At 53.0% G+C, this 13,317-nt stretch overlaps 1 protein-coding gene across 1 annotated transcript in view; it reads left to right on the top strand.

The window, feature by feature from the left end:
* MYO18B (myosin XVIIIB) overlaps positions 1 to 13,317 on the top strand; it is a 220,840-nt gene that overhangs the window by 25,074 nt on the left and 182,449 nt on the right. Inside the window, exon 5 of the mRNA XM_036823428.1 lies at positions 2,900 to 3,044. Coding sequence (XP_036679323.1) covers positions 2,900 to 3,044 — 145 coding nt within the window. The remainder of the gene's footprint in view (positions 1 to 2,899; positions 3,045 to 13,317) is intronic.

The raw sequence follows: 13,317 nt of genomic DNA, 5'->3' as shown, positions 1-13,317 counted from the left end.
TTTTATTTTTTGCACTAAATTACCTGCCATCTTGGGTTAACCTTGCGTCTTTAATTGCAGTCAGACAAAGCCTGGGCATCTTCTGAGTCAGCTTTTACTTGTTCACTTTCTTTTTTCAAGTTCAGTTGAGACATACAGTCAAATGTTTATGAAAGCACTAATTTTAAGTGTGCAACTCAGTGATGATTATATTCTCACACGGCACCTGCAGCCCCACACCAGCTCAACATCTAGAACATTCCTCATTCCAGTAAAGGCTCCCTTGAGTCCCCACCCCATCAGAGGCATCCCTCCCACCTGAGTCATCATCCTAACTTCTCTTCCCATAGGGGAGTTTTGCCCACATCTGGACTTCATGTAACCAGAATCCACAGTGCGTGGTCTTTTGTACATGGCTCCTCTGTCTCACGTGGAATCTGTGGGGTTCATACATGTGCTTGCATGATCAGTGACGTGATCTTTTTCCTTGCTGCGTGGTACCCCATCACTGTGCCCTGGCTGGACCACCCACTGTTTATCCATTCTCCTCTTGGTAGACATTTCGGCCGTGAGTTGATATATCCCACTGATCTGATGTCTATTTTCGTGATTTTGAGGCAAGGACTGGCTTTTGTCAGGGCATTATGCAGAGGCGTCTGGCTCCCTAGAAGTTTAGGGAACTGTAAACATCCTCGTGATTCTAATTGCTTTAGATCAGAAGCATATATATTCATCCTTCCGTGTCTTCTGTTGCAGCAGAGACCGGGGGAGGCGGGGAGGAGAGAAAAAGAAGCAAACAACCTTTAGTGGGAAGTTTTCTAATCTCCTTCTGTTCGTATGAGCTAAGTGGCAGATGATGGGGTCTGCCTGTAATTAAAGTCAAATGCTCATGGCTGACAGTGGGAGCCATAATAAATGTGTTGCCACTGTCCTTTTGGTGTCCTTTCTCTGCTACTTTGAAATCTCATAAATAACCAAGAGCATGTTGGTAAGATGCCTTCCTCTCCTCCGTTTGCTCCAGCGGAGCAGCTGCAGTTGCTAGGTTGAGCTCCTCGTTGCTAGGGTTTTTGTGGTCCTGTGGTGCCTGAGAAATATGATGGATCAGTGAAACATGCTTCTGCTATTAATTGAAATGTTTCCACAGCGAATCTCTCAGTGTCACTGCATGCTTTGACGTTGTCCCAATAGGTCGATGATCCTTGCAGGTTTCTTTCCCAGTTAGAAGAATTGGCTTGAGTGGAGGGGACAAGTGGCCTGGACGGGGAGTCAGAAAGCCTGATTCTAATCCTGTATCTGATACTAACTTGCTGTGTGACCTTGGGCAAGCGTTGTCCCCTCTCTAAGCATTGGACTCCATAAAACTCAAGGACCTGCCAGCTTTGACAGCTTACAGTTCATCACCCAAGCTCTGTAAACAGGCCAAGTGCAAATCAGGTCCTCATTATCTGTTGGAGGATTATTGACAGAAGAATTCTCATCCCCAGCTCACTTCCTCTCAACCCAGCAGGCTTCTGGGTCATGTCTCCTTGGCCAGATGGCGTGTGTGGAGTTAGGAGTTTCAGACTAATTTTAATATTCAATCAGACATAATTGGGGGGACTTCCCTGGTGGCACAGTGGTTGAGAATCCGCCTGCCAGTGCAGGGGACATGGGTTCGAGCCCTGGTCCAGGAAGATCCCACATGTCGCAGAGCAGCTAAGCCCGTGCACCATAACTACTGAGCCTGCGCTCTAGAGCCCGTGCTCTGCAACAAGAGAGGCCACCGCAATGAGAAGCCCGCGCACCACAACGAAGAGTAGCCCCCGCTCGCCGCAACTAGAGGAGGCCTGTGCATAGCAACGAAGACCCAAGGCAGCCAGAAATAAATAGATAAATATATAAATTTATTAAAAAAAAACAAACATAATTGGGATCATAAATCTGAAAAAGGAAAAGTGACACCCTACAACCCATAAACATCTGGTCATATTATTTTCTCTTTCCTCCTGCTTAAAAATCTTTGGCAGTTTCCCTCTGCGTGCCCTGGGGATGGCAGACAGGGTCTCTTTCAGTTGCTGAGGCAGATCATTAGGTGGGGCTGCAAGGGGGGACATCCTGAAAAGAATCTGGACTCGCTGGTTTGCTGTGGGATCTTCATCGATTGGTGTTGGCTGCCACGGGTCCAGGAGTGTAAATAGGGACGCGTGTTTGTCCATCGTGGCTGGAGTTTTAAGCCTGTTCCCTTTAATATTGTGTTTGAGGCCTTCTCCATGGCACCGGCCAGCTTCTTGTGCTTATTTCCTGCCCCCCTCTGTCTGCCCCACCTCCAAAAATACCTGCTTCTCTGTCCACGTTCAGTTGAGCACCTGTTGTCTCCAAAGATGTCCTTTGTTCCTGTTGTTCCCTCTGCCCGTCAGGCCTCTATTCCATCCAGCGGGTCAGCTCTGCCTATTTGTCTTTCAGACTTCAATCACAATCTTGTCTCATCTCCTGCGACATTCTCTTTGACTGTCTCAAGTGGGATTGATCGCCCAGGCCCTCCTCTGAGATCCCACAGTCCCCCACTTAGCCAGTTTCGCACTTAGTTGTTTTTACGTCTCTTTCCACTTCTAGCTTGAGAGGTCCTCAAAGTCAAGTTCTGGATTTCGCTCATCTCTGTCTCTCCAGAGCCCAGCACAGTGCAGAGCCTCAGTAAATTTATTGAATGAACACACGAATGAATAAAAATCGTGTCGCCTTCCGAAGTCAGATAGACATGATTTTTATAACCTTCCCAGCAGCCTGAGTTCTGTGTGTCAGTACTCCCCAGCTTAATCGTGGGTAATTGACCATGGTCATAAAATGACCCCCCATTCCCCCCAGACCGAGCCCTGCTTCCACTTGCAAGTTTGCATTTCCTCCACCGTGACGGCCCGTTTGTCTTCCTCTCCCCTGCTCTCAGCCTGAAGACAAGCAGAGGGCGGCGGCTGCCTTCGCGCAGCTCCAGGGCGCCATGGAGACGCTGGGCGTTTTGGAGAGCGAGCAGAGGGCCATTTGGCGGGTGTTGGCAGCCATCTACCACCTGGGTGCGGCGGGGGCCTGCAAAGGTACGTGCCTGCCGCCGGGCTCACCTGGGCTGCCGGCTGTCTCCGCCAGCAGGTGCCTGACAAGGCCCTTCTTTCCGTGAGGTGGGACAGGGTCAGCCTGTCATCCTCCACATCTCTGGGACTGCTCTCGGGGGGGGGGGGCTGCCGAGCCAGGCGTGCCGAGAAGGAAGCGGGCTGGATGTTTCAAGCAAACCGCGTCCCCCAGCGCTGTCCAGTGGAGCTTTCTGTGATGACAGGGGGAGGTTCTCTGTCCAGCAGGATGGCCGCTAGCTGTACGTGGCTGTCGAGCTTTTGACATGCAGCTGGTGCAACCGAGGCGTTGACTTTTTCATTGCATTAAATTCTAAGTAACGTACATTTAAATAGCCACATGTAGCTAGCTAGTGGTTACTGTGCTGAGAAGAGACACCCTGAAACGGGTGAGAGAAGGCTGGGTCCACGCACTAAAGGTGATGTTTTCTGTCTGGACATCTTGGCGATGCTCACGCCATATGCGCTGGAGCTGACCCAGCTCTCCTTCTCCTCCCAAACCTGCTCGCCGTCCTTAACTGTCTGTTTGCTTATTGTCCCTGCTTCAAGTTGGTCTCCCCGAGTGGTTCTCATCGTCCCTCTCCCTCCCCCGTCCCTATCCAGTCATTGACCTTGCCCCGTAGATACTTTCTGTGACGGCATTTCTGTCCTGACTTCCCTATTCTTACTACTATCACCTTAGACTAAGTATTTGCTAATCCTTTTTTTGCTTGGACTGTTGCAGTAGCGTCACTGCCGATGGCTTGGCTCCACCCTCACTGTGACCACTGGGCTCCTTTCTAAGACGTAGACCTGGTGTGCCATTCCCTGCTTAGACTCCTCCCGAGGCGCGCTCCTGTCTGCTACGTCAAGTAAAATGCCTTGGAGTGGCATTCGAGGCTCCTCGCTTCCCTAACCAGACACTTGTGCCATTGCTTTTGGCACTGCGAAAGGTCCCGGGGAGACGGTCAATATCGAGAGCAGTGTGGCTCCTGCCTTCATGGGGCTTATGGTACCTTATACTGTGATTGTGTCCTTGTCTAGCTGTTTCCTGTAGAGAGTGGCTTCCTTTGGGCCCAGAACATAGAGTTGGAATTTACTTTTTGAGTGGACGCACGTGTTCATGGAGGTCTGTCCTCTGGAGCTCTGTGTTGACTCTGGCTGACATTCTGGGCCATTCCTCTGTGGGGCAGCAGACTTCTTTGGAATATGCTGGCATGTTATTCCTGCCATTCCCATACCCGTGGGCCTTGTGGCCTGTTCTTTTGATTTTCATACACTTGAGCTGCATTGGTCCACTGATTTGATTTTGGACATTTCTAGAAGTTATGCTGAGTCAGAAATAGGTAAGGTAGGGAGTCCACAGTTGGTCCAAGCCAAGGGCAGACATGCTTAACTGGGCAAACATGGAAAAATCAAATGCCACTTGCCTTTTCCAAAAATCAGCCGTGGGCCATGCTCAACGCCCTGACCATTTGGAAATCAGCCAGCTTTGTAACTGGACGGGGATTGGGGATGTCATTGCACAGTTCAGATCAGAAAAGCTGTTGAAGGTTTAGAGTTGGGGCACAGGCATCTATAGATTGGGGATGTGTGGAAGGAAGCAAACGTATTTTACCGAATAGAAAACTGAGGCTCAGAAGGTCTAGGTGCAGTAAACTCCAGGCTGGGGCTTCCCTGGTGGTGCAGTGATTAAGAATCTGCCTGCCAATGCAGGGGACACAGGTTCGAGCCCTGGTCCGGGAAGATCCCACATGCCACGGAGCAACTAAGCCCGTGCACCACAACTACTGAGCCCGTGCTCTAGAGCCCGTACTCCGCAACAAGAGAAGCCACCACAGTGAGAAGCCTGCGCACCGCAACGAAGAGTAGCCCCTGCTCCCCGCAACTGGAGAAAAGCCCACGCAGCGACGAAGACCCAACGCAGCCCCCCAGAAAAAACTCCAGGCTATGGGCGCTTGAGGGAGGCAGATTTGAGTTCAAAACCAAACTTCTCTGAGCTTCGGAGAGGCCTCCTCTTTCATTGGGCCAAGACTGGGGTTGGTGTGAGGATTAAATGGAATAAAGAAGAGAAAGCTGAATTAAGCTGCTTTCCCCGGAGGCAGACCCTGAGACAAAAATTGCATGTAGGCTTTGGGGGAGGGGGTATCATGAGGAACCAGTAGGGAAGTGAGGGAAGAAAGGCAGGTGATGCTGGAGCCTTAGGGAGTGGATTAGCTGTGGGAAGTGGGGGGCCAGTATCTCTGGGGACCTCTGGGAGACTCTGAAGAACATGCCTCCTCATCGTGTATTACCCGAGGGACGAGGGAGCCGGGATATTGATCTCCCGCCTCCTGCTTCTCCCTGGTTGAAGGTTGCTCCTGGGGAGCATTCCCCGCTGCCCTTCCAGCCTGCCCCACGCATGAGCTGAGCATGTGCGGCAGCCAGGGAAGCAGAGAGGCGCAGACAGGTACCTGTAGTGACAGGCCAGGGACGCGTGTGGGGTGGTATGTACGGAATGGCCCGGGCGAGGGGTGGTGGACAGCTCATCCATGCTTCTAGCCCCAGGCAGTCCCTCGGTAGATTGTGCTGTTGAGCCTGGGTTAGGTGACTCTCCCAGGGTGTCACAGCCACATGCCTCTCTGCTTTGCTCAACTCGAGTAGTCTTGTTCCCTCCCGGCACTCAGCAAAGCCTAGGGAGAGGACAGGGTGGTTGGGACCTACCTTCCGATTTCCATTGTCACGCTTGAACCCTCTCTGCCTCGGATGTGACAAAACAGAGGCTAAGGGAGCCCCCAGTCTATTGACCTGTCACCAGAGAGGTTCGATGCCTGACTTTCTTCTCTTGAGGCTCCTGGGGCACCCCCTCTGATGGGGGCTCGGGACTCATACCTGTAGCTGCCTGTAACGATAAAAGAGAAAGGCACATTTATAAATATTTTATTAGTACATGATTATGGCAATAATTCCTCCCAGCCTCCCCCCACACCACCTGATAAATTATTTTAAGAGGAGCTGCTGTCAGTCTGCCTGAAAGGCCTGCTTGATGATTTACTTACTATATATTCTGCTTTGGAAGATTTCATAATAGGTTGCTCTCAAATCAGCTATTAAGAATTTCAAAGTCATATATAAATGTCTTTGCTTTGTGTCATAACAGATCATTTCGAAATATATTAAGAATCATTTCCGTTAATCAGGGTTTTTTTTTTTTTCATTAAAATGATGCTCTCCTCCCAGTGCACCCAGCTTCCTTAACTTATTTTGAAAGTCCTGATCCTGTTTTTAAAAACCAATATCAGTCCCTGTGGGGAGATTTCAGACCTTATAACTGGACTTAGGATTTTTGAACTGTTTCAGCAGTAACGACAACCACCACTAATATTGGTTTCACGTTTGATGGTTTCAAAAGCACTTGTACCTCTCTTGTGCCTTTTGATCTGATTGGATTCATACAATAACCTGGTGAGGAAGGATAGCGCCATGGGCAAGAGTCAGCCTCCTGGCTTGGCTTCTCTGATCCTCAGTTTCCTCCTCTCTAAAATGGGGCTAATGATGGCACCCACTTTGTAGGCTTGTCATGAGGATTAAATGAGTCAGTGCCAAACGTGTGAGCACAGGACTTGGCTCACGGCTTTATAAGAGGAGGAATGCGGTTTACCTGACGTCACACAGCTAGTATGTTCCAGAGGGCAGTTTGGAACCACGGCCGGTCTCCCTGCAAAGATCACTCCCCTGCCCTAGACTTTGCAGAGGGCTGTTAGGGTCATTCCTTGCTGGAGAATTGACCTGTTTTCCTGGGCCCTGTGCTGAGTGCTTACAGACGTGATGTCACTGCACAGCCTTAGACTAGCCCAGGAGGAGCGAGAACTATTAGATGCCCATTTTACAGATGAGGAGACTGAGGCCTGCCAGAGAGGTTCATCCTCATCCCCAAGGGCACACAGCTAAAGCCAGAGGTGGGATTTGGACCCAGGTCTGCCCAGGCACTGAGCCTAACCTCTGAGACGACACCTCTGGCCTCCCTGGCCCTGTGTGCCGCTGCTTCTGGCCTCACAGGCTCCAAGGGCTGGTGATGTCACTTTTTCACTGGGGTGCCCTGTTTTTACTCATGACACTTCTGGCACCAAATGTGTGGGGTTTTCCTTACACCAACCAGTCCTCTGATTCTCCGGACACCAACTGGGTGTCCTACAATTTAGTCCACTCCTGATACTACTTGGAGTTAGTGCAGGTTACGGGCTCGGTCCCACGAGACTGTACCACTTCAGACATTGTTCATAAATTTGGGCCACCTGTACTTCTGATGGACCAGCTATAAAGTTGGGCTCCCACAGACCCCTCCTTGGTTTGATAATTTGCTAGAATGACTGACAGAACTTAGGAGGGCTTATACTTACCAGTACCTGTTTATCGTAAGGCATACAACTCAGGAACAGCCGAACGGAAGAGATGCGCAGGGCAAGTTATAGAGCAAGGGGCTTCCCTGCCTTCACTGTGCGACCCTCCCGGCACCTCAGTGTGTTCAGTGACCCGGAAGCTCTCTGAGCCCCATCGTTCGGGGTTTTTGGAGGTTTCATTACACAGGCGTGATTGATTAAATCATTGTAATCAGTCACGGCCCCAGCACACTCCTGGGGGCCCCTGAGTCTCCTCTCTTGGGGGAGTGGCATTAGGCCCCCACTGACCCCTGAGTTCCTGCAGGGCGCTGCCACCGTGACCTTCCCCCACCACCTTCTGGGTCCCTCCAGCCCGTATGACTTGGTGTTCTTGACCCCAGGAGGCTGGCTGCCTGTGGGGCTCTGGATCACCCTGTCATCAGCAGTGCCCTGGGCAGCGTCGGAGTCAGAGAGGGCACCCCTCTAGAATGTGGCAGAGCAGCAACACGGGCGTCTCGAAGTCAGCTAGTCCTGGGTTCAGGTCTCAGCTTGGCCTCTTACTTAGCTGTGTGTGACCTCCGCCAAGTTCCGGGGCTCGCCGGAGCCTCCTCTGGAAGAGGGAGAAAGGGCGGCGGAGAGCCGACTGGGGTCTCACGCACGGCTGCGGTGCTAGTAATGCTTTCGCTCTGGGCTGCGTCCCATGGGCAGGCCCGGTGGCTCCTGGCTCGGCCGGCCAGCCGGTCATAAAGAGGCCGCGTTCTTCCCTCTGTCTGCACTGTCTCCACCTCCTTTCTGTTTCTCAAGCTCACTGTCCCTGCTGGGTCCCTTGGGAAGGCTGTGGGAGGGGGCCCTGGGGGCTGCCTCGGTATGGCAGGCAGAAAACCCTGGGTGATTTGACGCGGGATGGTTTGCTGTGAACCAAGACTCATGGCCTGGGCCGTCCCTCAGGAGCCATCAGGGAACCATTTATCCAGCCTCGTGTTTCTTTCCTTTGGCAGAATGTGGCCCATGGAACAGTCAGCTGGCACCCATGGGTTTTGAATGGCAGCAAACAGTTGTTCTCTGGAGCTCACTTGACAAGGAGAGGGTGGGGGAGGAGGGACACGCTGGGCCCTGCAGTGGGCAGAGCCGGCCTTGAGTTCAGGCTCCTCCACCTCCTGGCTGTGTGATTTAACCTGTGCAAGAGGTTTCACCTCTCTGGACCGCCGCTTCCGTGCCTGTAAAATGGTAAAACCCTGTCTACCTTCTACATCGTTAGTCAGGTAATGGCTGCATCCCACCCACCTGGCACATGGGCAGGGTTCAGCAAGCCCTGACTCTCTTTTCTTTGCAAAGTGCTTTTTGTTATCTGTTGGCTCTGTTGGCATCAAAGCCTGCCCTGACATGGGCCGGGTCGGGGTGGAGAACTCAGGCCTCCAGGGAATGCAGCTCATTGCTGAAGGGCACATGGGGAAACCTCTGTGCTAGTGAACGGCAGCTTCAGAACCGGGGTCCAGTTCCGGACTCTCAGTCCAGTGCTCTTTCCACAGCTTCGAGGAAGGTTCTGAGGGCCAGGGAGAGTGTGGGGTAGTGGTCAGAGCAGTCAGGAGTGACACGGTCTAGTGCTCAAGTGGAAGTGAGGATTCCAGCACTTGCTAGCTTTGTGAGTGGTCATGTGACCTTGCTGCCATGACCTGGCAGCCCCATGTTGTTCCGTGGCTTGAACAATGATCATTTTATTATCTCCCCAAGCTCCTGGGAGTCTGCAGTTTGGAAGGGCTCGGCTGGGCTGCGGTCAGAGGGTGGCTGACCCAGAAACAGTGGGGCTGGAGTCACCGGGACTAGCCGGGCACCTCCATCTCTCCGAGTCTCAGATCTCGGGTCCCAGCGTGGGCCTGATCGGGCTTCCTTGTGGCCTGGCGGCTTCGGGGCTCCAAGGAAGCTTCCAGAGAGCAGCATGGAAGCTGCATCACCTCTTTTGAGCTGGCCTCAGCTATCATGCAGTGTCACTGCTGCCATGCTCTGTGTCACAGCTTCAAGGGCCAGGCAGTCTAGACTCCAACCCTGGATGGGGGAGTGACGAGGTTCGAGAACATGTCGGGTGAGAGATACTGGTGTGGCCATATGTTGGTCTTGAGCAAGGAACTTAAGCTTTCTGAGGCTCAGTTTTCCGACCTATACAATGGGATTGAAAGCAGTAGTGACTTCACAGGTCTGCTAAGCAGATGAAGTGAAATGTATGTCAAGGGCTAAGCTCAGTGCCAGGCACTTGTCAGAGCTGCTGTTGTGAATTAGGGCGTCGCAAAGCTTGGAGATACTTGCCGGCTCCCTGCTGGGATGGCAGGAGGATGCTCCTGGGATTTCTGCTCCCTACTTTTATTACCAGTGCCCCCCAGTATCCTCTGATGCCCCTAAAGACCCTTTTCCCACAGGAGAGTAAATCAAGGAGGAACTCGGAGCCCTTTTTGCAGCAAGAAACAATTCTCTTGTCTCGGGACCTCTTGGCTGCGTGAGATTAAAACCAGTCAGGACCCTCTTCTCAGGAATGTTCCCTGAACAAAATCCTCCCGGGGTCTTGCTGTCCTGCATGTCAGCCCAAGGCTGGGAGTCACTTAACCTGTGTTCTCTCCTCTAATTCCCACGGCAACCGTGACAGGTAGGGAGGGAATTCCCACTTGGCAGTTCAGGCTGCTGAGGCTCAGAGAGGTTATGTAACTTTGCCGAGGCCAAACGGCACCAAGTGGTGGAGCCAAGGTTAGAATCAGTGCCTGTCTGCCTCCAAAGCTAGTGTCCTTCTCCTCTGTGAGGCCGCTCATCTGGCCCAGTCCTTGGGTGCATTTTGGGTGCTCGGACCTCCACCTCCCCTCTAAGAGCAGCTTCTCAGCTCCGTCCCCAGTCTCCAATCTCCGTTCCTTCATCTGGAAGGGCATCCGCTAAGCAGAACCGAGGCAGGAGAGCTCGGAATCGAGGCTAACAGCATGGGCTCTGGGGCCAGGCAGCCCTTTGTTTCACCCCAGCTCTCCTGTGTGATCTGTGACTCTCTTCATCTCTGAGGCGCAGTGTCCTCATCTGTAGATTGGGGATAACAGTCCCTGGGAGGCTTAAATTATTCAGTTTGAATGTGTAAAGCTCGGCCACCCTTGTTGTTATTGCTATTATTATTGTTAATGGAAAACCTGCCCACCATCCAGGCGTTTCCCCGGCAAAGCTTTGAGTCTACAAAGATGACTCGGGCTGGTCTTTAATCCTCTCCAATCCCTGTGGTCCCGTAGCTGTAAGAGACGTACACCCTCCCTAGAAAGTCTGAGGCTCTTTGTCACTCTGCCCGCTGTCCCTCATTACTCCATAAAAATGACAGCACTGTTCAGAATCCAAAATAACAAGGATGCGGTATCTGCCCTGATGGCCGAGTTGCTTTGCTTTCCTTTGGCTCTGAAGGCTGATGGGAGGTTTAATTTATTTGTCTTTTACTAAATTTGCCAGTCTACTTGTTGCTGACCCCATTGCCTAATATGTGATGCAGTCGGGCCCATGTATAACCCGGGGGGGGCCTGTAATGGAGTGATGGAGGGAGGCTGCCCGTCGGCCACCACTCCGCGCCTGTTCTAATAGAGACATCAGTCCCTGAATGGATGGGGCCGTAACTCGGGGAGCCCGGAGGGGCCCGCAGGAAGAAGAGACGATTGTCGTGATGACGGGACCCAGCCCCCTACCTTCTGCTGGGAAACCCCGCCACCCCCGACATCTAGCAGCCAGGGGAGTCCGTCCAAGGATAGGAGGAGGTGGCCTGATGCTCCCCAAGCCCGGATAAGACCCTGAGCACAGAAGGCCCCGGGGAGTAGCAACAGGGATGCCGTCAACGCAAAGCAATCACCATGTATTCACGCACTTTACTCTTTTTATTGTTCTAAAATAACTGCACAAATGATACTGTAAAGTTGTCTTCCTATGAAAAATGGAAACAATACAGACGAACACAGAATGTCGAAAGCAGGTCCCCCCCACTCCCTTGATCCTCCTGACCTCAAAGGTGACCGTTGTTAAGGTGCAAAGGTGACATTTATTACAACTGATGAGCCAATACTGATACACAGTTATTAACCGAAGTCCCCAGTTTACCTTGGGGTTCGCCCTTGGTGTTGTACATTCTCTGGGATTTGACAAGTGTGTCATGTCATGTCGTGTGTCCACCATGACCGTGTGGTCCAGGCTAGTTCCACTGCCCTAACAGGCTGGCTTTTTTTTTTTCTCTTAAACTTTTTGATTTGAAATCATCATAGATTCATAAGTACCTGGAACAGTAACACATCGAGTCCCTGACCCCTTCCCCCAGTTGTGGCTGCGGACGTGGCTGCAGTCCTTCTCAAAAGCAGAGAGTGGCCGTGGCTGTGTCACTGTGTCCCCAGTGTAGGCCTTACCCTCAGGCCTTTTAGACTGAGCACAAGCTACACCTGTGCACGTGACAACTATGGGGGTGGCTGGCTGGCGCTGTTACAATATAAACAAGTTCACACCGGCTCCATTTCCACGTGCTCTGCTTCTCCCCGTGCCGGCGTGGCGTGGGCCTCTCTGCCCGTGGCTCACAGCAGCGCCCCTTGTTCTCTCCCTTAACTGCAGGGCTTGCCCGGCGAGAGGGCCTCAGTCGATGTCGCACTTCTCCAGCTGATGAGCATTTGGGCAGTCTCCTGCTTTGGGGGGTTCTAAACAGCGCCACGTGGGCATACATCCCTGTACGTGGAGGCGGTGCAGGGGTGAGCGTTCTGGAGCCATGGTGGCCTGGGCCTGGGCCTGCTGGACCAGGGGGCATGTTTGAGGTTGAACATTTCCATGGACACGGCTCAATTCCCCTGCCTGTATTCACAAGGGTCGGCTCACTGCAGCTTCACAAGCCTGGGGGGGATGTGAGACTGGAGTCTGGCTCTCTGAACACCTGGGCCGTGGCTGCGTTCTTGCTGCTACATTCTCCCCCCACCCCGCGGCCTCCTTTTCTTCATCCTCCTTCTCCTCCCCCACTCGCCCTCTTCCCCCTCCGCTCCCCCCTTACTGCTCTCCTTCCTCTCTCTCCTCTCCCTCCTTCTCTCTTCCTTTTCTTCTTCTCCTCTATGCCTATTGGATGGTAGGCCCTCGGCAACGCCCTTCTTACATTCCAAGACAAAACTTCCGTCTGATCAAGGGAGGGAGACCCAGACAGGCACGTTGGAGACGCCAGGAGAAAATTCTAGGCAGGAGGTACCCCAAGTTCAGAGGGGTCAGCGCCGCCCAAGGGGTCCTAGGGCCTGGGACCCTTGACCCGAATCTCCCAAACAGAGTGGAAATCAGGGAGGATGCTCCAGACAGCAGAGCCTCGGTGAGCAGAGGTGTGGTGGCCCGAGCGAGGCCTGGGGCCTCCGTGTCCCCGTCTGCGAGGCGCCAACCTCAGACCCCGGCACCGGTGCTGCGGGATTGAGAGAGGATTACCACGTGGCCCTGGAGCAGGCCCCGCACCCCCGAGGCTGGTCCCTGCCTGGGCCCTGTCCTCCGCCTGCCTTCCCGCGCCCACAGGCCCCCAGCTGGTGGCTTGGCTCCCTGCCCGACAGCTGCCTCAGCCGGGCCTATTCTGGGCCACAGGCAAGGATTGATTCTGCATTTTCTAAGCATATTGAATTCATTTGTTAAGCTGGAATGGCGGCTGTGGGATGTAAACAGTTATATTATAAAAGCCACAAAGCCCTGAAGTGGCTGATGCTAGAAGGCTTCCCTGCCGGCAGCCCCGGGCTTCAGGAGGGCAGGGGGAGGAGGATGGAACCCCCGAGAGACCCGACTTGAGGTTGGCTTAGCCACTCTTGCTGGGTGGCCCTGCAAAAGCCCCTCCCCTCTTTCTGGCCTCTGTTTCCCATAAGTAATAACAGCAGCTGACATTTATCCAGTGCTTACAAGGTGCAGGTACT

The sequence above is a fragment of the Balaenoptera musculus genome, chromosome 14 (assembly GCF_009873245.2).
Source record: "Balaenoptera musculus isolate JJ_BM4_2016_0621 chromosome 14, mBalMus1.pri.v3, whole genome shotgun sequence".
In the NCBI taxonomy this organism is placed as follows: Eukaryota; Metazoa; Chordata; class Mammalia; order Artiodactyla; family Balaenopteridae; genus Balaenoptera; species Balaenoptera musculus.
This window is presented reverse-complemented; position numbering and strand designations above follow the sequence as displayed.